Source organism: Arachis stenosperma, chromosome 1, assembly GCF_014773155.1.
Source record: "Arachis stenosperma cultivar V10309 chromosome 1, arast.V10309.gnm1.PFL2, whole genome shotgun sequence".
In the NCBI taxonomy this organism is placed as follows: Eukaryota; Viridiplantae; Streptophyta; class Magnoliopsida; order Fabales; family Fabaceae; genus Arachis; species Arachis stenosperma.
The window spans coordinates 127,979,359-128,004,647 of record NC_080377.1 but is presented as its reverse complement, the minus strand read 5'-3'; the positions used below and the strand labels follow the sequence as shown (position 1 = coordinate 128,004,647).

General features: G+C 33.8%; 1 protein-coding gene, 1 non-coding gene and 1 pseudogene across 3 annotated transcripts; all 3 read right to left on the bottom strand.

Moving 5' to 3' along the window:
* Positions 1-527: 527 nt before the first annotated feature.
* Positions 528-1,437, bottom strand: LOC130960790 (novel plant SNARE 13-like; annotated as a pseudogene).
* Positions 1,438-2,727: 1,290 nt separating this feature from the next.
* TRNAK-UUU (transfer RNA lysine (anticodon UUU)) lies at positions 2,728-2,799 on the bottom strand. Its single transcript has one exon. It is a non-coding gene; the product is annotated as a tRNA-Lys (tRNA).
* A 17,868-nt stretch (positions 2,800-20,667) lies between these two features.
* On the bottom strand, positions 20,668-23,366 carry LOC130940219 ((DL)-glycerol-3-phosphatase 2-like). Of its 2 annotated transcripts, none has more exons than XM_057868302.1 (6): positions 23,210-23,366; positions 22,839-23,063; positions 22,684-22,744; positions 22,433-22,580; positions 22,152-22,231; positions 20,668-21,054 (listed from the first exon to the last, which is right to left on the bottom strand). In XM_057868302.1, the coding sequence occupies exons 1-6, from the start codon at positions 23,271-23,273 to the stop codon at positions 20,937-20,939; spliced, it is 696 nt and encodes a 231-aa protein (XP_057724285.1). In that variant the 5' UTR covers positions 23,274-23,366; the 3' UTR covers positions 20,668-20,936. The 2 variants fall into 2 exon arrangements, with proteins under 2 accessions (XP_057724285.1, XP_057724293.1); XM_057868310.1 differs by having other exon boundaries at positions 22,433-22,544.
* Positions 23,367-25,289: the final 1,923 nt, after the last annotated feature.

Sequence of the window (25,289 nt, the reverse complement as noted above, 5' to 3'; positions counted from 1 at the left end):
AGCAACTCTAAAGCACAACTATACTATGACTTCTAAGGCAGGATAATAGTTTGCATTTGTAATTGTAGGAGCATGTATTGTTCAAGCAGGATCCCTTGTTAACCTGCATGAAATTCTTTTAGTTAGATTAGGATTTAGACAGTAAAATGATCCTGTTGCAAGTTATTTCTCATTAACATCAAATTTTCACAGCATTTTCACCCACAAAACAGCCTCTTAATACATGCTAAAAGTAGAGTGAATTTAATATCGTATAGTTTGACAAAAGGAACGAATATTCAGGGGGAAAAAAGGAACAAGTGCAAATGCAAGCACAAGCATCACTTAGAATACATGTAATTTACAAACAGATCCTACAGAAATTGTTGAAGATGAATGTGTAGATTACAGAAATATTCATAACATAATACTCCTTTGAATGAGACATGTACACACCACATATGACATATATGACAGTAGACTAGTAGAGTATTGTTTCTTTCCTATCCCTACGATTTCCCAATGTAAAATAAAGAAACATGGCACAAAGTTGTTCTTCTGTGATTTACATACAAGTACAGAACCACAAACAGGATATGCAAGAAATTCTAAAAATTTCAAATTACAGAGACCAAAATGAATGCCCCCTCAAGAGCAATCCTCTCCTAGTGACAGGTACAAGAATCAAGTTGGTAGGAATAGGATGGAGAAAACTTTTTCTTCAAATAATGTTGGAATCAATCAAAATGTTCTCTGCTCCTTACATACAAGAGTCTCCTGGTCTGAGCTGGAGGAGCCAATCCCGGAATATCCCTAATATCTTTGTTGTTGGGATTCACAATCTGCAGAGCACGGCAAAAACAGTTTAGTGCAGCACTACAAATGCTTCTTTAAAATAAATTATTGGAGCATCTTGGTTTAGTAATTTTTAACACATGATTATAGTACCTTCACCACAATAATGGCGATTACACCACAGACGATAAGGAATAGGAAAAGCATAATGCACTTGTCTGTAGCTACCTGATAATTGGGGAAAGATAGTTTAGTTACAGGATACTATTGAAGCAAAGAAGTGAATGCATGTAAGCAACAAAAAACAAAGTGACCTTTCTACCAATCTCCTTAACAAGTTGGGATGCCTTCTTAATTGAGAACAGAATAGAGTCAAGCTCATTGACAATGCGACCCATTTGCTCAGTCTGCAGTATTTAAAAACAAAAAGGTTAAAAATGTGATAGTTTAGACTCCATTCTTAAAACATGCTAGAAGTAAATCAGAGTACCTGACCCTACTTCAATGGTTTGGCATACAACCTGCATGTTTTGAAGGGTTAAGAACAAAGCTGCCGGGGCAATGGAGTCAAAAGTCTGAATTAATTCACCTGCTTAGATCTTTCAATAGATCAGTTTCATCCATCTGCTTCATCCCCTCCTTGATAAGTTCTTGATTTGACATTTCTATAGGAAAGCGAGTACTTGTGTGAGATAATTCTGTTATTCCCTACACATAACACAAAGTATAAGAATGCCCCAGGCCACAATTACAAAGAGGATGCATCAATAAAGATGAAAACAATGATGGGAAAAGCCTTAAAAAGGAAATTTTCAAATATGTCAAAATAGCATAAATTTTCACTTTTTGGCAGTGTCATATGGGAAAGAAAAATTACTTCAATCAGATATATCAATCATTTACACCTTGTGAAATATGGCATGGATGTAAAATTACTAAAATCTGATAGAGAACTCATGTCTCCTATATTTGATATTAGTGGTAGCAAACTAAATTCCACCATGCTAACCTATGAGGGAAATCAAATCATGAAAGTGGATATTTTGTATAAAATTTGTATTTGTGGGATCTCACTGAGTGAGTCACTGCAACTACATAAATGTACATTGCTTACCTTTTGCATTCCCTCATCTTCTGCTTGAGATCTTCCAATTGACTACTTTGTCTATGGGAATCTTTCATTTTATCCGGCCTCTGGAGGCCATTTCTGGATGAAAGTAAATTCGTTAAAAATAAATAAATAAACACATTACAGAATGCTAAAAGGATGGGATCTATTTAGAAAAAAGTAGTTATGCCTTATTTCTTTTCCATCTCCTGGTATTTACTAATATACATTATTATGAGACAAAAGTAGAAAAGAAGTACAACTGTACAAGTAAACCATATATCACCCATAAAATACAAATAAAGGAATGATAAGGCCTCCCATATGTTGTTTCAACAATGCACATCATGACACCACGCAATTATTTGTAACTGCCGAAAATGAAAATAAGACATCAATATACTACCAAAGATATTCCTAAGTTCAAACTTCCAGATGATGAATAGACAGAAGACTACTTTGAACTAAAAAGGAAGGATGCTTCAGTTAAGAAAAGGGCAAACTTCACATTCGAATATTTCCGACCCAGGAAGCAGAAAAGTAGGACATTGTGTGATTACAGCTTAAAAATAACAGCCAATTGTCAGTGTGAGCCGGATACACTTTAGTAGCTTACAATTCGCTACCACCGTGATCTCTCAAGCATCTTAAAATTGAAATATGAAAAGATTAATTATTTAAAAGTTATTAGTTTATATTTTTATAATGATTAATTTAATTTGATGTATTTTGATTATATTTATTTATTTATTAAATTGGATTTTATATTATAAGTTTAGGATTTTTTTATTTTAATTTAATATCTAATAAGAAGATATAAATTTAGCATTATTTTTAAATACTAGCGCCGTCTGTGGGGATCGAACCCACGACCACGTGGTTAAAAGCCACGCGCTCTACCGCTGAGCTAAGATGGCATGCATTTTTAGGTCTATATAACTATTAATATAATTAAATCATGTAAATTAATTTAACAAAGAAAAACAACTATTAAAATATGTTTTCATTAAAATGTGTTTTTTTTAGTATTTAGTCAAAAAAATAAAAATAAGAGATAAAAACAGAAAATAAAATTTTATTATTTTTATTTTTTTATAAAATTTTAAAAACAAAAATAATAAAAAAATACAAACTGAATATACCCTAATATTTTAATTTCCTACTAACGAACTTCTTTGAATGGTGATAATTGGACAAAAAAATTACATAATTTTATTTATTTGAGGAAAATATTTGTTTATCCATGAAAACTTTACTAAAACTCATTTGTTTTATTTCTTTTTATGCTAATATTTATTCTATTTTCTTAAAATATGTCCTTTTAAAAAATTTGACAATTATTTTAAAAATAAAGGAATATATAATAATACATCAAAGTTTGTCGCTAACTGAGGGAGCCTTGAATAGTTAGTTGAAAATAATACATGTTCTCAGAGTTATCTGAAACGTTGATTTGGACTTAAATATGAGGTCCAACTCCCTTTGCGCGGTAGCGTCCGACTTGTGCTAAGATGCCGCTTGTTCGAGTTTCTCGTGAGGAGGTGGGGTGGTACCTGCAAGAGACTCCGATTTTTAAGTTAGTAAGGACTTTAAACAGGTTTTTAGTAGATTAGAACGTGAATATACCTGATGGGTGTTAGTATATTTATAATAGAGTCAATAACCACCTTTATTGGAGTAGTTCCATCTTTCTTGATGGATAACTGTTCCCTTTATCTTGAGAGTTTGTTAGGACCAATCTTATTAGAGAAGATAAAGATTCCAGTCGAGATTCTCAGAGGTAGCTACCTGCTTGGTCAGGATAGCCTAGCTCCCTTTTACTGGTGTCTGACCTCTTTAAAGAGGTCGGGTACATCGAGAAGGCCACCTTTTCTGATGGGCTTGGCTTTTATTTATTAGGTCAGGCTATGAACAGTACCCCTGCTTGAGTCCGGATCCTTTTACGGGCCGAGCTCAAGCATCTCGTGGCTTCTGTTGTTGACGTCGGTCCTACCACCATTGATAGGTCGGGTTACCCGACGTGTTTAAAATTTTTGAACGTTGCTTCTTTAAAGATGGTCAAACGTTGTGCGGCAGTTTTTCCTTGTAATCCGTGTATGTTTAAAGAGGAATAAAGGAGTCGTTTGCCCTTTGTCTCTTATAAAAATACTTTTCAGCTCTTCTTCTCCCTTTCCTTGTTTCTAAGATTTCTTCATCTTGGACTTTGAAGAGTTTTGCTTCACCGGTGTGAAGAGGAACGTTCGTATTTTTGTTGTTTAGATGTGTCCCCCTTTTCTTCCATGGTCTTCATCGAGGTTGGTTTCGTTTCATCTTCTTCTTCTTGAACTCTCATTTCTGTTTGCCTGGGATTGCTTTGTCGTTTTTATTTTGCCTCCACTGTCATTGTACTTTTTGTTGAAAAAGTCTGTTTTGACTTTCTTGCGAGTTTGATGTGGAACGCTTGAAACGTTTAAAAATGAAAGACTCTAAAAGACTCCTTTTTTTTTGCACTACTGTAGCTGTTACCCTTTTGTTTATGTATTGCGTTACCCCTAATGGTGTCGCCTTTGATGTGACAATGTTGCATAGGAGGGAGGCCTTTCCTTCTCTGTAAAAATTTTTGAAAAAAAAATGGCTTCCCTTCGGCTTTGTTGATTTTACCCGACCTCTTTTGAACGAGGTCCGACTTCTTTTAGTAACGATTTTTATTATTTTGCATCTGTAGGTGTAGCCTTTATCTCACGCACTATACTTACGAGTATGTCAACCAAAATCCCCCCTAACCTTTGAGTTTAGGTAGACACTAATGTCCTTTCTTGTGTTCCTGTGACTGATATGGAGTATTGTGAGGAGTTCCGTAGGCACCATAGTATATGTGAGAATAGGGAAGAAGAGAGGAACTATGTAAAGAGAGACTGTATTTTTCTCCCCTAGAGGATTCTAAGCAACCTTTCTTCTATGCTTATGATTGCTTTTTCACTAGGTTAGGTATCCGATTTCCTTTTACTACTTTTGAAATTGATGTGCTACAATCTTGCAACCTTGTTCCTACTCAATTTCACCCTAATTCTTGGGCCTTCTTGAAAATATACCAACTCTTATGTCCGGAGCTAGACGTCCAGCTTTCTTTGAATGTCTTTTTTTACCTTATTGTTACAACAAAACCCTACAGTTCCACAAAAAAGTCAGGGTGGATATCCTTTCGAGCTGTACAAGGTCGGAAAGTTTTCTCTATTTTTGATGAATCCTTTCACAATTTCAAAAATCACTTTTTTAAGGTCCGAGATGTTGAGGGAGTCTGACATTTCTTTTTGCCTGAAAACCAAGAACCTCATTTTCCCTTATATTGGCAAGACACCCTTATAACCATTAGGCGTAACGTAGAAAAGTTAGACAATCTGGAGAAAGGTGTGGTAGACTTCCTTTTAGATACCTGGGCTCGAGCTCCTTACCTGGATACAAAAAGATTTTTGGGAGATCCCAGCCTTCTGAAGTCTAAGCTCGGTAGCTCCCTGTTCCCTTACTTATTGATTTCTGTGATTTATCATTTCTGTTTTTGAAATGCATTTTATTTTATTTTGCAGAAAGCATGGCTCCAAAATCGGCTATGAGAGTTCTTTGGAACACAAAGAAAACTGTTATACTCGGAATCTTCAGCAGCAGAAAGAAGTCGAAGCATCCTCTGCCCGATCTTCCCCGAGGAAGTCGGGCTCGGATCCTTCTGACCCGAAGGTCATCATTTCTACTCCCCTCTCCAAACTTATACCTCCTGAATCTTCCCCTCAGTCTCCTTCTTCCACTAAACCTCCTTCCAAGAAACAGAAAGTAGATGAGGAGGAAAGCATTTAAACAAGAAATTTTGACGCCTTGGCTTGGGGGGAAAAAGAACGTTCTTCCTTATCACCACTTGAGCACGGACGACGTGGCACTTTAAAACCACCGCCAGACGTTGGCACGCGGAGGGCTCTGTACAATCGGAGTGTGTACTACTCTCGTTAGGGAGTTGAGGAGCTCTCCCATACAAGCCACAACCAGTGCTTTGGTGGCCACCCGGGCTGACGTGAAGAGGTTAAATGAAATGAAAAAGGAGTTGGAGCAGGAGAGGAAGACCTTGAGGACCGACCTGGAGCAAGCTCGGGAGAGAGCGAACAATCAGAGGCTACTGCTGCCTTAGCCGAGGAGAAGACAAAGAGGTTTGAAGAAAGCTATACACGTGTCTTCTTTGGCACTTGAAGAGGAGCTGGAGAAAATGAAAGAAAAGTTCGCCGACATTGAGGTGTCGACGGCATTGGGGATGGATGAAATGTTCGAGAACTTAGAGGCTCAGGTTAAGGTCTTGGCTCCCGACCTTGATCTTTCTCTCTTTAGCACGAACAATATAGTGGTGGATGGCTGACAAACCCCAATTTGACGGTTTATCTTGTATTGATTTTAGGGGATTTTATAACCTTTTACCCACATTTATTCAATGAAATAGCATGGTTTTATAACTTCTCCTTTAATTGTGCTTAAGAGTGAAAACATGCTTTTTAGGTCTTAAAATAGCTAAATCTAATTCTCCTTGATTCCATTAGATGCCTTGATATGTTTGTTAAGTGATTTAAAGTTTAGGAGGCAAAGATTGGATCAAGGGAATGAAGAAAGAAGCATGAAAAGTTGGAGAACTCATGAAGAAATGAAAGAACCGGAAAGCTGTCAAGCCGACCTCTTTGCACTTAAACGACCATAACTTGAGCTACAGAGGTCCAAATGATGCGGTTCCAGTTGGGTTGGAAAGCTAACATCCGGGGCTTCGAAACGATATAAGATTTGTCATAGTTGCTACACGTATAGGGGCGCGCACGCGCACAGTACGCGGACGCGCCGATGCTGCATGTGACTTTTTAAGATGCAACTCGTGACCAGCGATTTTAGAAGCCTTGTGGGCCCAATCCAACTCATTTCTGATGCTATTTAACCCAAGGACTGAAGAGGGAAACAGATGTTAGTTATCATTAGTTTAGTTTAGCAGTTAGAGTTAGTTTCTAGAGAGAGAAGCTCTCACTTCTCTCTAGAATTAGGATTAGGATTAGGTTTAGTTCTTAGATTTGGATTTTAATCTTTGCTTTCTTCTACTTCTACATCTCAATTCTTTGTTGTTAGATTCATCTTCCTCTATTCTTTTGTTGTAATTTCCTTTATGTTGTTCTTATACTTTGTTGTAGATCTACTATTGCTCCTTCCATTTTCTTTCAATTCAATAAGAGGTAATTCATGATAAATGTTCTTCTTTGCTTTTCTATTGTTGATCTCTTGCCTTTGTAGTTAGATCTCCCTTTAATTCTTGCAATTTATGTTGTTTACTTCTATTGCACTTTATGTGTTTGTTGAAATGTCTCTTCTAGATTTAGTGTAGATTTTGTTCCTCTTGGCCTAGGTAGAGTAATTAGTGACACTTGAGTCATCTAATTCCTTTGTTGATTGATAATTGAAGAGATTGCTAATTGGTTTGGAGTGCACTAAAGCTAGTCTCTCCTTGGGAGTTGGCTAGAACTTGTGGCTCAAGTCAATTCATCCACTTGAATTTCCTTTCTTTAGTAAGGGTTAACTAAGTGGTAGCAATGAACAATTCTCATCACAATTGAGAAGGATAACTAGGATAGGACTTCTAATTTTCATACCTTGCCAAGAGCCTTTTATAGTTAGTTTATTTTCATTGCCATTTACTTTTCATGCTTCATATCAAAACCCCAAAATAACTCACAACCAATAACAAGACACTTTATTGTAATTCCTAGGGAGAACGACCCGAGGTTTGAATACTTCGGTTTATAAATTTTAGGGGTTTGTACTAGTGACAAACAACTTTTTGTATGAAAGGATTATTGTTTGGTTTAGAAACTATACTTTACAACGAGATTTTATTTGTGAAATTCTAAACCGTCAAAAATCCAATCGTCAAAATGGCGCCGTTGCCGGGGATTTGCAATGGTGTTGTGTTATTGGTTGTTGTATATATGTGAATATTGTGAATAGCTTGCTTTTTTTTTTTTGATTGCTTGTTAGTTTTTGCTAGTCTTAGTATTTTGTTTCATTATTTCTTATTAGTTTTGTTTCTTATTTGCTCTTGCTATCATGAATTCTCACCTTGGCTATGAGTTTGGTTATCAACATGTTGTAGGAAATGAGGACTATAATGAAGATGTGTATCAAGAATGGGATAACCAAAGGTGGGAGGAGCCATATGCTTATGATCAATCCTCATGGCAACAACCTCCACCAATGCACTATGAAGAAGAGCCATTCTATGATGCATACCAATCCAATGGCTATGGTGAATCACCTTGTGACTTTCAAGAACCACCACCATATGCCTATGAACCATATCCTCAACGTAACTCTCAACCATACTCACAAGCCCCTTCTTACCAACCACCTTCATATGACCCTAACCCATATCCATCCTACCAACAACCATATGAACCATATGAACCACATATAGAGCCACCACCATTCCAACATCAATATTTTCAAGAGCCACCTCCTCCACATTATTACCAAGATGAACCACCTCCAATATATAAAAATTTTCAACCACAAGATGAATACTACTTTCCACCACAACCTCCCATGGAAGAATACTCATATCCATTGATCCAAGAGCCACATGATCCTAATCATATTATCCAAGAGGAACAAGAGTCAAGGGATCATCTCAAGGAAGCCTTGGATCAATTTCAAGCAACCATGGAGTGTGTTGTGCAACAAGTGGAAAGAATGGAAAACATTGAACCACCACAACTCTACCAAGAAGAACCCCCTTCCTACTATGAACCCTTCCCCCAAAATGATGAACCCTTCCACCCACCCCAATCTCTAATGGATGAAACCCTTGGTGTTCTTGTTCAATGGCAAGAAGAGATGAAAAGGGATGTACAAAATTTCATGGCCGCCTTGGATGCGGTAACAAATCAATTAGCCTCTCAATGCTTGAACACTCAAGGAACTCCCATGGCTACATGTGGAGAATCGAATGAAGAACATAGCATGAAGGAGAGATTGGAAACTCCTGTGGGAAATGAAGGAAGTTGCTTTGTATTGGAACAATTGGAGGAAGCTTTAATTGTTGAAGACAAGGAAGAAGTGGTAGAAGACTTAGGAGATGCGGAGCCTCTATGGGAACATAAAGTTGAAGAAAACCCCTCCAAGATGATTGAAATTGATGCTAGGGAGGAAAGTGCACACCTTCCAAGGCATATTCCATATGAAGACTTGGATGGGATAGAGCAAGAATTGAATTCCCATGGCAATGAAGAGCAAGTATCAAGTCCTAGTGGTGGAGAATTCTTTGAGCTTGAAGAGCCTTCTCCCGGTGCATTTGAAAATGTTGTGGAGGTAAACTTCTCTCACTCTCCCAATTATAGTTTGATTAATGGAAAAGGCTTAAATAGTACTAATGAACAAAGGATTGGAATAGAGAAATCTTGTGAAGAGGTGGAAGTCCTTAGAAATAGAAGGATGGGAGTGGAATACGCTTTGTCAAGATTGTTGGAAGCATCTCTACCTAGGTTGCCATCTACTCCCTCACTTGAGTGGGTAAAATTCATTTCTATTAGCTTTATTGTCCCACTTGAGTATGGTTTGCTTGAAACGGATGGTCAACTTAGGATGCTTTGTGGGTTGAAGCGTAAGCGAAAGATGTTTCGTGGTTGGCGTTGCAAATCAAGGCTCATTATGGTTGATGCATCAAACATGAGATATAAAGGATGGAGTAGTGCTCAAATACATGGGTCTAGAAGGATTGTTGGGCACTTCATAGAGAATTCACCTTACTCACCACCCGGTTGGACTAATAATGATGATCAACCTCAAGACGGGTGTGAAAACAAAGTGTGGGACCCCGGATCACAAGAAGAGGATCAACTTTGGGAGCCCCAAACTTGTGAAGAACTCCATCAACACTTGGCTCAATCCATGAGGAATCTTGGGGCACAATGGAGAACCAAGCATTGGTGGGAGTTCCAAGATGAATACAAGCACAAGCCACCTTGATAAGAAGCTCCCCATAAGTCCAACTTAAGGACAATAAATAAAAGTGCTAGGTGGGAGACACCCCACCATGGTAAACTCTTTCCATACTCTTTTAGTTTGTTAATAAGTGAATTGAGTTGCTATTATAGGTAGATTCTCATTTTCATTTTTATCTTTTGTAAATATTGGTAGAATTAGTTTAATTTCTTGTTTTTATTGTTTTATCAAGTTTAGTTAGTAGTATAGTATGTTGAATAAGGTTCTAGGGCGTTTTGGTAGCTGTTTGGAGGATTGAAAGGCTTGGATTGGTGTAAGAACTTAGAAAAATATTTTTTGAAAAACAAAACACCATCCACGCGTGCGCGCACCTAACGCGTACGCGCACCTGAGCATTTTTCGACCACCCACGCGGACGCGCACTGTACGCGTACGCGTGGATGCAAAAAAAAAATTCGACTCCAGCCAAAAACCCGAGAGTTAGGCCTGCACTGTGCGAACATTGGGCCTAAGGCACCAGTCTATGCACGCGTGCGCGCACTTGGCGCGTACGCGCACATGATCTTAAATTCGCAATGCACGCGCACGCGCACTGTGCGCGCGCGCGTCGATTGCACAATCTGCACTCCTGGTACTTTTACCCGAGAGTTGTGCCAGACTTGGGCCAACACTATGCCTCCGGCCTAACTCGACGCACGCGTGCGCGCACCTGGCGCGTACGCGCCCTTCGACCAATATGCCCATTGACGCGTAAACGTGCATGACGCGCACGCGTCGGTAAAAAAAAAAAGAGTTTTTTTTTCTCGTCTTCCATTTTCTTTTGTTCATTACATTCGCATACTTCTACTCTTTCCATTTTCATTTTGTTTTTATAGCATGTTTTCAGTTTTTTTTCTAAGTGTCATTTCAATAATGGTGTTGGATTCTTACACTCAATTGTTGAGAAATTCTTGCATTATTTTGGTGCTTCTTGACTTGTTTGATATTGTTGGGTGATGAAACTTTTAAATCAATGCTTCATCTTGTATGACTCTTATGTCTTTGTGCATTGATATGACCTCATATTGTCTTTCATGACCCACTTCTTCTTATGTGAACTTGATGTGCCATATGCTCTTCATGCTTTGATTTTACTCTTGCATCAAGTATTAGTTAATATGCCATTAGCTTATATTGTTTTCTCACTTACATGCGTAGCTAACATGTAGTGAGAACCTTACTCTTATTTGGCATTAGCCCCCGCCTATGTTCTATTTGCTTCGATATCTTTGTTATAGGCTTAACTTTCTTTCTTTTTCTTTCCTTTTTGGTTGGCCACCAAGGAGGGAGAAAGGAAAAGCTTTTAAATGGGGCAACAAACAAGTCATCCGCACTACCATTTGAGGAGCTCATCAATTATAGCAACCCATCCACCCTGCTCTTCGTTGTATGCACCGAGGACGGTGCAAACTTTTAAGTGTGGGGAGGTCGTCCGACCGTTCGGCGATTTTGGGTGACAAACTTCTAATCCCAACACTTTTGCATTTCATTTTAGGTTTTTAGGATTCTTATTGCATATATATACACAATAAGCTTAGTCAAAATAATGAATTTTCAAGATTTCTATCTATAGGGCACCAATTGATTTGAGTGAAAACTTTTCATAAAACTTGCTTGAATTATATATATCGTGGATCATGTTTTTGAGCTAAGAACACAAGCAAGTGAGATTTGAGCCTAATGGTGTGGTTACATCTTATAACCACCTATTTTCCTTCTTGTGTGCATTATTCTCTTTCTATGAATGTAATCTTTGATTTGTTTGATCCTTTATGTCCATTATTTTGTGTATACATGCATTTATATGATTGAGGCCATCATTTCATTGAGCTTACTTACCCAAATGGCCTTACCTTTTATCTTCCTTTGTTAGCCAAATTTGAGCCTACGATTAACCCACTTTGTTCTTAATTTAGCACATTACAAGCCTTAAAGCGAAAAACAATAAATGTCCTTATTTGGATCTTTGATTGGCTTAGGCTAGTGTGCGTGAGTATCATTCAAGTGTGGGAAATCTTGGGACATTGGGGGAATAAAAGGGTAGTTTTGTATTATTATTGAAAATATTGGGAATCGGGTATATGCTCATGTATTGATCAAATGTAAAACCTTATGCATTGATGCTCTTGTAGATAGAAAGAAAAAAATGAGAAAAAACAAAAGAAGAAAAAAAGAAAAAGAAAAAAAAAAGAAAAGCAATATGGAAAAGAAAAAAATAGAAAAAGAAAGAAAAAGAAAGGAATAAAAAGGGGACAAAATGCCCCAAATCAAAGTATAGTCCAATCAAATCAATGCATAGGTGTTGTGAAATTAAAAAGGAATACATGAGTATGTGAAAGAGTGAAAAATGGGTAGTTAGGTTGGAATTTAATTGTATAGGATGTCATAGGTTAGGTGGAAAGTTTAAGCTTATCAAAGATTCAAATTTCAAACTCACTTAACCAAATATGCATCCTACCTTGACCCTAGCCCCATTACAACCTAAAGAAAAGACCTCATGATACTTGTATGCATGCATGAAATATATGTCGATTGTTAGAAGAAAAACAAATCTTAGAAAGCATGATTAGGAGAGAATTGAGTGAATCAACCCTAAACACTTGAGCGAATAGAGTGCAAATACATCCGGTGAGGGTTTGATGCTCAATTACATGTTTCCACCAATGATCATCTCCTTTCATGCAAGTTTGTAAAAGTATTTAATAGCTCAATTCAATTGTGATTTGGCATGGTTGTTAATACCTTTTGCCCTTATGCTTATATATGCTTCTTGGGAATTAATTTATTTTGACCAAGCAATTGCATTCATGTAGATAGTTGCATATAGGTAGATTGCATTTAGTTAGTTTTCATTGAATAAATGTTGATCCATTTGCTTTCTCTTGGTTTAAGCATGAGGACATGCTTGGTTTAAGTGTGGGGATGTTGACAAACCCCAATTTGACGGTTTATCTTGTATTGATTTTAGGGGATTTTATAACCTTTTACCCACATTTATTCAATGAAATAGCATGGTTTTATAACTTCTCCTTTAATTGTGCTTAAGAGTGAAAACATGCTTTTTAGGTCTTAAAATAGCTAAATCTAATTCTCCTTGATTCCATTAGATGCCTTGATATGTTTGTTAAGTGATTTAAAGTTTAGGAGGCAAAGATTGGATCAAGGGAATGAAGAAAGAAGCATGAAAAGTTGGAGAACTCATGAAGAAATGAAAGAACCGGAAAGCTGTCAAGCCGACCTCTTTGCACTTAAACGACCATAACTTGAGCTACAGAGGTCCAAATGATGCGGTTCCAGTTGGGTTGGAAAGCTAACATCCGGGGCTTCGAAACGATATAAGATTTGTCATAGTTGATACACGTATAGGGGTGCGCACGCGCACAGTACGCGGACGCGCCGATGCTGCATGTGACTTTTTAAGATGCAACTCGTGGCCAGCGATTTTAGAAGCCTTGTGGGCCCAATCCAACTCATTTCTGATGCTATTTAACCCAAGGACTGAAGAGGGAAACAGATGTTAGTTACCATTAGTTTAGTTTAGCAGTTAGAGTTAGTTTCTAGAGAGAGAAGCTCTCACTTCTCTCTAGAATTAGGATTAGGATTATGTTTAGTTCTTAGATTTAGATTTTAATCTTTGCTTTCTTCTACTTCTACATCTCAATTCTTTGTTGTTAGATTCATCTTCCTCTATTCTTTTGTTGTAATTTCCTTTATGTTGTTCTTATACTTTGTTGTAGATCTACTATTGCTCCTTCCATTTTCTTTCAATTCAATAAGAGGTAATTCATGATAAATGTTCTTCTTTGCTTTTCTATTGTTGATCTCTTGCCTTTGTAGTTAGATCTCCCTTTAATTCTTGCAATTTATGTTGTTTACTTCTATTGCACTTTATGTGTTTGTTGAAATGTCTCTTCTAGATTTAGTGTAGATTTTGTTCCTCTTGGCCTAGGTAGAGTAATTAGTGACACTTGAGTCATCTAATTCCTTTGTTGATTGATAATTGAAGAGATTGCTAATTGGTTTGGAGTGCACTAAAGCTAGTCTCTCCTTGGGAGTTGGCTAGAACTTGTGGCTTAAGTCAATTCATCCACTTGACTTTCCTTTCTTTAGTAAGGGTTAACTAAGTGGTAGCAATGAACAATTCTCATCACAATTGAGAAGGATAACTAGGATAGGACTTCTAATTTTCATACCTTGCCAAGAGCCTTTTATAGTTAGTTTATTTTCATTGCCATTTACTTTTCATGCTTCATATCAAAACCCCAAAATAACTCACAACCAATAACAAGACACTTTATTGTAATTCCTAGGGAGAACGACCCGAGGTTTGAATACTTCGGTTTATAAATTTTAGGGGTTTGTACTAGTGACAAACAACTTTTTGTATGAAAGGATTATTGTTTGGTTTAGAAACTATACTTTACAACGAGATTTTATTTGTGAAATTCTAAACCGTCAAAAATCCAATCATCAATGGCAAAATAGTCCCTGCACCTGAGGAAGATGAGGAGGAGCCTCGCCTTAATCTGAAGACCTCGGGTCCTCAAGTCGGTTAGACCCCAACATCGGAAGCCCATTCTAAAGCTGCTATTATAAAGACCTCTTCTTCGGCTCCCACTGTTATTTTAGTTGTGCTAGTCTCTATGCATTCTCCAGTTCTTTTGGATAAGAAAGAAGATGTGGTTACAGGCGAGAATCTTGATCCTCTTTTTGGCGAGAAGTCCTTGGCCCTTTTATTTCTGTTTGAGATTTCGGTAACAGCCCGACTTGTGGGTTTTATGGTACTTAAACTTTTGTAAAAACTTGTAGTTTTTTCTGAACATTTTTACCTTCTACTTAGTTGTTTCCACAACTTTTTATGAAGTAATGTCCAAAAATTGTTCTTTTTATATCATAGAGTACCTTCTTTTTTTTTGAAACAATATTTTCATAGCTGGATACAGTTTGCTTTGACTTTGTAGCCTTAGCAAAGTTTATTAATTTAAGAGTTTCCTTTCATAGTTTTGACTTTGAACAATCGACCTTTGCTAAGTTACTTTTACAGCTCGTTTTGTACGAGTTGTTTATATAACTTCTTATATTAACTTGTACCTCGTCGCTTCATCTTTCCGACCATTTTAGGTCGGACAATGATTTTCGCAGTTTATCGAGCTTAAATTAATGTATTCAAGATAGGAAACCTTTAAATAAAGAAATGAAATAGGACTTTTTATTAATATTTAAGAAATTCCTTTACAAAAGCATACTAGGGGTTTGAACATCCCTAGTCCTCACGTTAGTGCCTCGTTAAAAAATTCTTGAAGTTGGGAAAAAGAGTGCACCAATTAGACGAGGTTTACTACCTAGTTGTTGTATTTCCTCAAGTTACGAGGGTTCTAGGACCTTGGGAGCTCCCGCCCTTAGAGGTTGAACACTTTGTAATAACCCTTACCTAAGACCTCTACTATCTTGTAAGGTCCCTTCCAATTGGCCACCAACTTTCCTTCTCCTGACTTCTGTATTTCGATGTCATTTTGATTCAGGATGAGGTCGTTGGTAGTGAAGTTCCTTTTGATCATCTTTTAGTTGTACCTTAGAGCCATCTTTTACTTCAGAGCTTCCTTCCTAATCCGAACTCTTTTTCGGACTTCGTTCAGGAGATCGAACTCTTTCTTTTAATATAAAATTTATTCATACATCTTAATTTTAATTACTTAAAAATATAATTTTACGTAAAATAAATTTTAATATTAATTTTAATTTTTTTGAAAAGTGTACATATATAAATTTTTTATTTTTTAAATTACATGATAATATTTATTTTTAAATATATTTTATTTTATCTATAATAAGACACGTATGATATTTATTTCATTTCAAGACTGCTTTTACTTTGATAAAATGATAAGCATTAAGAACAATGTGAATTTTTTTAAAAAAAAATATGATCTCTGTATATGTTAAAATTTCATTGCCGCCAATAACACAAGATTGGTCAGAGTTGTAAATGGCCTGGTATTGTGTAGATTATCTATAGAAACTAAATTTCTAGCTACACTGAAGAATTAATTAATTATTATTTTATTAGAACTATATTTCATATGCTTTACTAATTAATAATGTGAATGCTCAATTTTTTTAAAATAAAAGAAATATTTGAAGATTAAATTTTAATCCAAAATTTTGCATATACCTTCTAAATAACTATTCAAATGTCCCTACAAAAAATTCAAATGCAGAAGTCGTTTAATAAAATATAGTTTCTCTACTTTGCCACTTATTTAAAAAAGTATGTTTCTTGTGAGGTTTTGAAAAATAGATTAGTCATTGAACCAAGTAAAACTAGAGATTCACATAAGAATCACATACTCCTCTATTTAATAAAAAGATTGTTACATGCAACTTATAGTATATTTATTTTAATATATATATATATATATATATATATATATATATATATATATATATAATTAGTTTTGTAAATATTTTTAAAGCGTGAATTAAACGTATGATCTAAGAGTATATAATATTTCCCCTATTATTATTTAGTTCGTTTTCAAACAAACATTTTAATTAAAAATATCTTGATACAACATATTGTACAAATACAAATCTTAAAAAAAAAATTTATCTTGCATGCACATGAGCTTTAATACTATATAAGATATTGAGTGACACAAATATTTTTTTTTTTAAATATATACATAATTTATTTTAAAATAATATTTTTTTTCATTATTTTAGTATCACTAGCTCTACTTTGTATCTTAAAACACCTCCGAATGAACCTAACATATATTGTGTTCATGTGCATGTGAACCACTACTAAATTAGCTTTCAAACCTAAAGGCCAGGGCAAATCCTTACTCCAATTTATTTAAATCAATAAATATGGACCACAGGAAGATAACTGTAGAGGACCACTGCCAACAATTCAACAGTTAAGTGAACACCGAAAACCAAACAGAAGGATGGGGAATCTGATATATATGATTAATGGGGAAGGAGAAAGCCACATTATCCTTGTTTAGTTTAAATAGTTTAACAGTATCTTTGGGTGCTATTATTTTGATAAAAAAAAAATTTTTTAATAAAAAAAAATTTTTTTAGTGTGTTTGACAAATTTCTAATAGTAAAAGTAAAAGTACTAAAAAATAAAAAATATCTTTTTTTAAAAATTACAATTTACATCTTTTTTTAAAAGATTTTTTTTCTTAAAAAATATATTTTATAATCATTGATAGACAAAAATATCCTTACTAAAATTTTAATAAAACATCTTTTACCCCTTTTCTTTCATAGATGAATATACTATACATTCAATATTTCCTTCATGCCTTGAACTTCAAAATCAGGTTCCAACTCAAACCGCAGTTCTTCTGGTAATCTCTGATTCTGCTATCTTTTTTTAATCTATTTTACATTTTCAATACATATATGAAAAGTCAATTAATACAAAACCAACGCAACTTTTATTTTCTTTTGCTATAATCATACGTGATATCTTTTATTTTTGTTTTTATTTTCATAGATGGATTTATATTTTATACCGTGTTGACTTTAGCTTGATGTTTGAGATCTTTTAGAATTTTGTATATGATATTTTGAGAGCATTATTATGTAATATTTTATCAAATTCACTATTGCAAGAATTATATAATATTTTGAGATAAAATCTTTAATGATTTGATATAAAATATAATCATATATAAATATAAAAAATATACTAGTATCAAAATATAAAAAAATAAAAAATCTGAAATGATTCACAAATAAAAATATAATATACTCGTTTAGCTTTTGTAAAATATATATATATAAAGGTTGAAAGTTAAAATATTATTATTTTTTTACACACTCAACAACAACTCATCAAATTTTTTTCTTTTACCCTTTCTTCTTCATATTGTTATTATTATAAATTTCATATTACTATACGTTATTATTATTTACTTTCTTTTATTTATTTTACCATTTTTTTCATATTGTTATTATTATTTGCTTTCTTTTTATAATGTCTCTATCTTCATATTACTTTACGTTATTATTATTTGTTTTTTTTTATCATTTTGTCATTATTATTATTATTAATTTATTTATGATTTTTATTTGGTTTTTTATCATAGTATTTTATTTTTATTTAATGTGTTATTATATTCACGATTATTATTTATATTACAATTTATTTTATTAACATTATACATTATAAAATTTGATATAATTTATAATTTATATAGTATGGCTCCAAAACTAAATTTAAGAAGAGGTTCTAGTCAAGTGAATATTGAAAACAAAGATACAATAAATGAAGGAGAAGTAGCAACTGTAAAAACAAAATGGGATGATTGAAATATTGAAATATTTTTTACTATTTGTGTGAAAGAGATACGAGATGGTAATAGACCTAATAAACATTTTAACAAAATTGGTTGAAAAAATTTTAAAAAAAAAATTAGAAAGAGAAATGAACTCCCATATGTGCATAAACAACTAAGAAATAAAGAAGATGCTCTTAAATCTTATTTTCAATTATGAGCTAAATTAGTTGGACAAGAAACTGGCTAGAATCTTTTAAATTGGATGACATGAACTGTCTCTAAAATTTTTTTTTCTGCATGAATTCTTATTATCGTTATTGTTGAACTTTAATTTGAACTTTAATTTAGTGACAATGTTATAATTTGTGTTTTGATTCTATATTTTGGAACTTTATTTAATAATGACATTATTGTGAATAATATTTTTTGCTTTGTTATCTTATTTTTCATGTTAATTTAAATTATACAGGATGAGTGATTATGAAACAGATAATGATACTGAATATGAAGAACATGAAAAAGATTACGAATCAGCTGCTATATTAGCTATTTGTGGAGTAGCCAATTATTACTTACGATATGTCCTCAAACAAGAGAAAAGGACTTCAAAACTATTAGGATATCAATGGCAATTAGAATTAAAGGAAGGGAATGAAATGCGATTTTTTAAACAATTTAGAATGAGAAAATCAATGTTTAACCGTTTATGCAATGATTTGGTTCTCGATTATAACTTGAAATTCACACAAGGTGTTAGTGGAGAAGAGATTGTAGCAACATTTTTAGACATGCTTGGGCAAGGAGCTTCTTATAGAATGTTAGAGGAGCGATTTCAGCATTCAGGTGAAATTATATTTCGTCAATTTCATCATGTTCTATCATGTGTGAAGAAATTGGCAAAAAATATTATTAGACCTATTGATCCTAGTTTTGGAGAGACACCTAAATACATTATGGATAATGATAAATATTGGCCATATTTCAAAGATTGTATTGGAGCTATAGATGGTACGCATATAGCCATTCATGTTACCAAGATGAGCAAGTGCGATTTATTGGTAGAAAAGAAAATACTACAAAGAATGTAATGGATGTGTGTAATTTTAATGTGTTTTACATTTATATGGGCTGGCTCGGAAGGTTCTGTACATGATACAAGAATTTTTATGGAGGCTCTTTGAACAAAAAAGCTAAATTTTTCACATCCACCAGAAGGTTAGTTATGTCATTTAAGTTTATTTTGAGGTTACATTCATTTTCATGATAATGTGTGATTTGATTTTTGTATATTTTTTAATGTATTTCAGGTAAATATTACTTAGTTGATGCTGGTTATCCAACTTTTAAGGAATTCTTAGGACCTTATCGTCATACAAGGTATCATATTCCACAATTTAGACTAGCACCAAATTTTAGATCAAACAATGAATAGTTCAACTATTGTCATTCAAGTTTAAGAACAGTAATTGAAAGGACTTTTGGAGTATGCAAAGCAAGATGGAAGATACTACAAAACAAACATGCCATTAAGAGCCAAATTTAAAACCCAGCCTAATATTACTGTTGCATGTTTCACCCTTCATAATTTTATAAGAATGATGGATTCTAATGACATAAGTATTTTACAAAAGTTTGAAGATATTGTTTCATTACAAGCCAATGAAGATGACGGTACTACTATAAGAAATGAATCAACAAATTCTAAAATTAATAAATGGAAAGAACCAACACAAGATGTTCACGCAATAGAAGAAATAAGAGACAATATAAGAGATCAATTATCGGATCAAATAAATTAGTATAAATAATTATTTTTCTTTTAGGTAATTTTATTATTATAAAAGTATTTTTGTATTTTTGTATCCAAACAATAACATCTTTTAAATAAGTACTTTTAATTAAAGTATCCAAATATAAAATTACTTTTATTTTTGTAAAAAATCATTTAAAAAAAGATTTTTTTTAGAATAGCCTTTATGTGTAAATAGAACAATGACATTCCAATTGCTATTGAACATAATCAATAGCATAACATACCTCTTCTGCTATTCAAAAGATTTATTTTCTGTTTTCTAATTTTGATCTTTGTACAAAATTAATGATAGAGATGTTAGTGCATGTCAACCTCCACTCCAAATGACTTAGCTACTAAATTGGAACACAGGGATTAGTAGTAATAAAGTAGTGTTTATTTAAAAGCTCCAAACAAGATAACTGAGTTTAAAGTAACATAAATGAGGTTCTTATGTCCTATAAAAACCAACAAAAAGCCCATAAAGTTACAATAATTACCAAGTTGGAAATATTTCCAACAAGCAGAGCATTTGTTATTCTCTCAAAATATATCAATTATTTATTTTATTTCAAAATAGTCACCGTTTTGATCAAAACAAATAAATTGAATTTAAAATTTAAATATACCAAAGTAATAATCAAACCAACAATTATTTTATAACAGGATAACCAACCAGCTAACATCCGCATTCCAGTTACATTTCAATCAATAATAAATAAACTAGTAGTATTATGATTATCAAGGACACAGAATATGAACGTCAAACAATGTAATAGCTGACAATGCAGCAAAAACAAAAAAGAAAGAAAGAAACTGAAATTCTATGGAAATGGATTAACGAGTCATAAATATAGTTGTACATAGATGGTGCCAGCTTTTTTCTTACCGCAGTGGAAACTGTACGGCAACTGGAGGTTTAACTTGAGCTTCCATTATCTTAGAAGGGTGGTAAACCCCATTCACTAGGGTTGAAATCCATCAATGAGTTTAAGACTAGATCTGCTGTATCATGAAAAGAATTGTCCAGTCTTGGATCCGGAACCATAACAACAGACCTGCACGTAACAGAAAGAGATCAACATCAAGAATAAATTTAAATCTCTACTACTACATCAAATTGCACAATGTATCTATATTTATCGAAACAACATGCAACTGGATATTGATTTAGGCAAGAAATAGGAACAAGTAAACACCATCATCATTACATAGCGTTCAGAGGTACCTGTGTCACATTGAATGCTATATTACCATCAGATAAAATTTTGTATCCATTTTCTGTTAAGCATGAGGTTTGATTTGATCACTTTGCTTTTCATTTTTCAAATGATATTATTAGCCTGCTCATGAGCTAGACTTAGATTTAGCACTAAGTTCTTAACTTTTGAAACTAAATAGTGTAACATAATTTTTAAAATATTAGAGCTTATCCTGCTTGAAATTCCAACAATACCATGCAAGCCATTAGCCACCTCAAACTTTCAGAGCTAACAAATGAGGAGGATTTCAATTCTTGGAATATTTATAGGTAAGAAATCAATTCATAATTAGGTAAATAATAACAGATTCCTACTTTGATAACAGAACAGTTGGGACGATCTATCAGACTCAACAGATCCATTTTTTCAGTGACTGCATCTGGTTGGCAAACTTATCAGCTGCCTCTAAAAATTACCCTAGTTTTCTCTCAAACTTAAGCCATCATTAGAATATAAAAGATGGTGGAAGTGACATCGGCTAACTTGCTTCTGAACACTAATATTTACAATTCATAGTTTTCACTCCTAGTCCTAGGACATACTAAACATATTGCACAACTGTGTCATGTATCGTCTATACTAGAGATTAGAGAAAGAAATGATCCTAATTCAAAGTGACATAAAGTCATTACAAAGACGCAATCTGTAATAACTGTTAGGATGAAGAACTTTTCCAACATATAAAAGTATAAATTTGAATCATCCCAGACCACTGATATAAAATGTGTATGCTAAGCAAGCGATAATCCGACATATGGAACTGATAAATCTATCAACTTATATCCATTCTATTAAACATCGGCAAATGTTTTTGGAAACAAAATTTGTTTAGATGAAAAAATGAAAATATAAGAAAAGAACAGGGATATTTTTCAATGGCTCAATCTACTTACATCCCAGCATTTTTAGCTGCAAGAACTCCTGAAGGTGCATCTTCAAAAACAAGAACGTTGGAAGGATCTGCAGCTCCACCCTGTTGACCAGCTGAACATTAACTACAACATCACCATATACGACTACTAACTATAGATTTTGAAATAAAACAACCAAAAAAGCGAATCCCCAACACCAAGTTCAGATTAGGAAAAAGGAAAGTCAATTGTAACCATTCAATCTGCAGTCATTTTTGTGATCTGGTAATTGAAAGGTATTTATAACATGGTAATTGGTATACCTCAAATCTCTTGGCTGCTGCAAGAAATACATCGGGAGATGGTTTGCCTTGTTTAACTTCAGGATCATCACCAAGAACAACATGATGCATCAAAGCAAAGAGTTCACCATGCCTTTGAGTTTTCAATTCAAAGTGTCGCTTGTGAGAACTGTACATTAAATTTCAATACTCCTTCCAAATAGATGCATGACAGAAAACAATCGCTTCTTTAAACATGAAAACAAAAACGACAAGAATCAGAAAAAACATACCCAGTTGCCAAGGCAATCGGAACTTCTTTTGCATGTAAATGTCTGAGTAAACGATCAGCACCTATAACATGAAAACAGAAAACTGAGTAACCCTTGACAGCAGAGGTCTAATGATCTTAAATGGCAATTCAAGAATCCTAGTTTTCAAAATATACCTGGCATGAGCTCACTTGTTGGGAACAATTCCTGAAGCATCTCCTCTCTCTCAACCAAAAACTGCTCGGCGCTAAGAGAATCGCTAATTCCACTCTCTTCAACGAAGATCCTAGCAGATTCTATTGCTTTCCTTCCCATCATCTTGGCCTTGAGGCTCCAATCGAAAGTTTTGTTGTATCTGGCTAGTATCTTTTCCTGAACCTCAGTGTAGAACTTCTCCGTGTCTGCAAAAAAGCGTAATTCTCCATCATAATCATAAAATGCAGTTGTTGAATGCGTGACTTATGCAAGTAATAAGAGTGAACGAAGCTGGAGACAAATGGAGACTGGAGAGTATCACATACGAGTAGTGTATAGTAGAGAGAGGTACCAAGCAAGAGACCGTCCATGTCGAAAATGACATGGGTGATTTGTTTTCTGAGTGAATTGGCCATTGCGCTGCGAACAGAGAGAGATCTGATTGGGAAGGAATATTGAAATTTGAAAGAGAGCAAAGAGCCCTGTTCCCCTCCACTCCAGGTTGCTGATGAATGATGACAATCTCCATTGGCATATGTGGGCTTCTATTACAAATTTTGGCAGATTTGGGCTTTTTTTTAGGCCATTATCACTACTTTAGTCCAAATTAAAATGCAGCTCTATTGCTTCAAAAATGGAGATTTTCCAATTCTCAGAGCAGCACCATTGCCCCCTCCCTCCTCAGCCCTCACAAAAAAAGACGAACCCCTTTTTACCTTTTTGTGAAGTTGTTGTTAGAGGGTACAAAAGGGCGTTCCAAATATGTCATGTAAATATTGACTTGGCACTTGAGAATATTTATTCAATCAATCATCTCAGGTGTACATTAAAATAAACTATCAAAATTAATTATTATTTTATTAGTATAAAATCTATTATTTTGTTATATTTTATTAGTTATATAATTAAAATATATCATATGTTATTTTTTATTATAATTAAAATCAATTTTTTTTAAATTAATGAGTTCTTTTCTCTTTTCTCTTTCTTTTTTTATCTCATTCCTTCACCTAGTTTACCTTTTTTATATATCATTATCAATATCAATAACTAATTATAAATTTAACAATTAAAATGTGCAACATAACATTATCTAATTGCAATTAAAATTAAAATTATAATATTAAAATATAACTATATTTATTATATCTATTATATATTACTAATTTTATAATCAAAATGTGTCACATGTCTTTTCTTCGTTACAACTCTCTCTCTCTCTCTCGTTAATACTTAATTTGCTCCTTAAACTTGCACCGAGTCTCAATTTAGTCTCTGAAGTTTTAATTATCTTTTTTTAGTCCCAAACTTTGTAAACGTGATTCACGTTAGTAGGGATAATTCCGGCACAAAAAAGTTAATGAAGTGCTGATATGGACAACCAAATTCAAAGGTCATGCTGAAACTTGTAAAACGACGCCATTTTTGTTTTAACGCTTAAATAGTCCAAAACGACGCCGAAACACTTGTTTTAGAAGAAACAGTTTCCATAAATACCACTTACGATATTATTTTAGACTATTGGAGTGCCAAAATAAAAATGATGTCATTTTACATACTCTAACATGGCATTTGACTGTCCACATCAGTGTTTCGTTAATATTGGTGCGTCAAAAATTAGTCTAGGGACTAACGTAAGTTACATTCGCAAAGTTTGAGAACTAAATAGAAACAATCGAAATTTTAGGAACTAAATTGAAGTTCACGTGCAAGTTGAAGGACTAAATTGCTCTTATATATCATTATTTATGACTAATTACAAATTTTAAAATTTGATAATCAAAATTTATAACAGGACATCCTCTAATTATAATTGAAATTAAATTGAAAATTAAATTAAAAATAAAATTGAAATATAGTTATATTATAGCTTAATGTTCCATTGTCTGCTTGTTTGCTTAAATCCATATAAATACTTTTGTAAATTATAAACCAAACATGGTTGTGACATAGCCAAACCAGGTGGTATCCTCATATAAACTTTTTTGTCTAAATCTCCGTGAAAGAAGGTAGTATTGACGTCCAACTGTTTCAAATGCCATTTCTTTGCCGCTGCTAATACTAACATTACTCGTAAAGTAGTCATTTTGACAATTGGAAATTATCACCATAATCTACTCTTTGCACTTGAGTGAATCCTTTTACAACTAGTCTCGCTTTGTGCCTTTCTATGGTGCCATCGCAATTGAATTTTACTCGAAAAATCCATTTTCAACTCACAGCCTTCTTGCCTTTTAGGAATTTAGTGAGACACCAAATTTTGTTCTGATCTAGAGTTGTCAATTCAGCTTATATTGCCTTTCTCTAATATTCATGTGCAACCACTTTTTCATAAGTGCTAGGTTTCGAATTTAAGGAGATGGCTAGAGAAATGGACTTATATTTTGGAGTTAGTTTGACAAGTGTTGTGAGATAAGATATAAAGAGCTAGA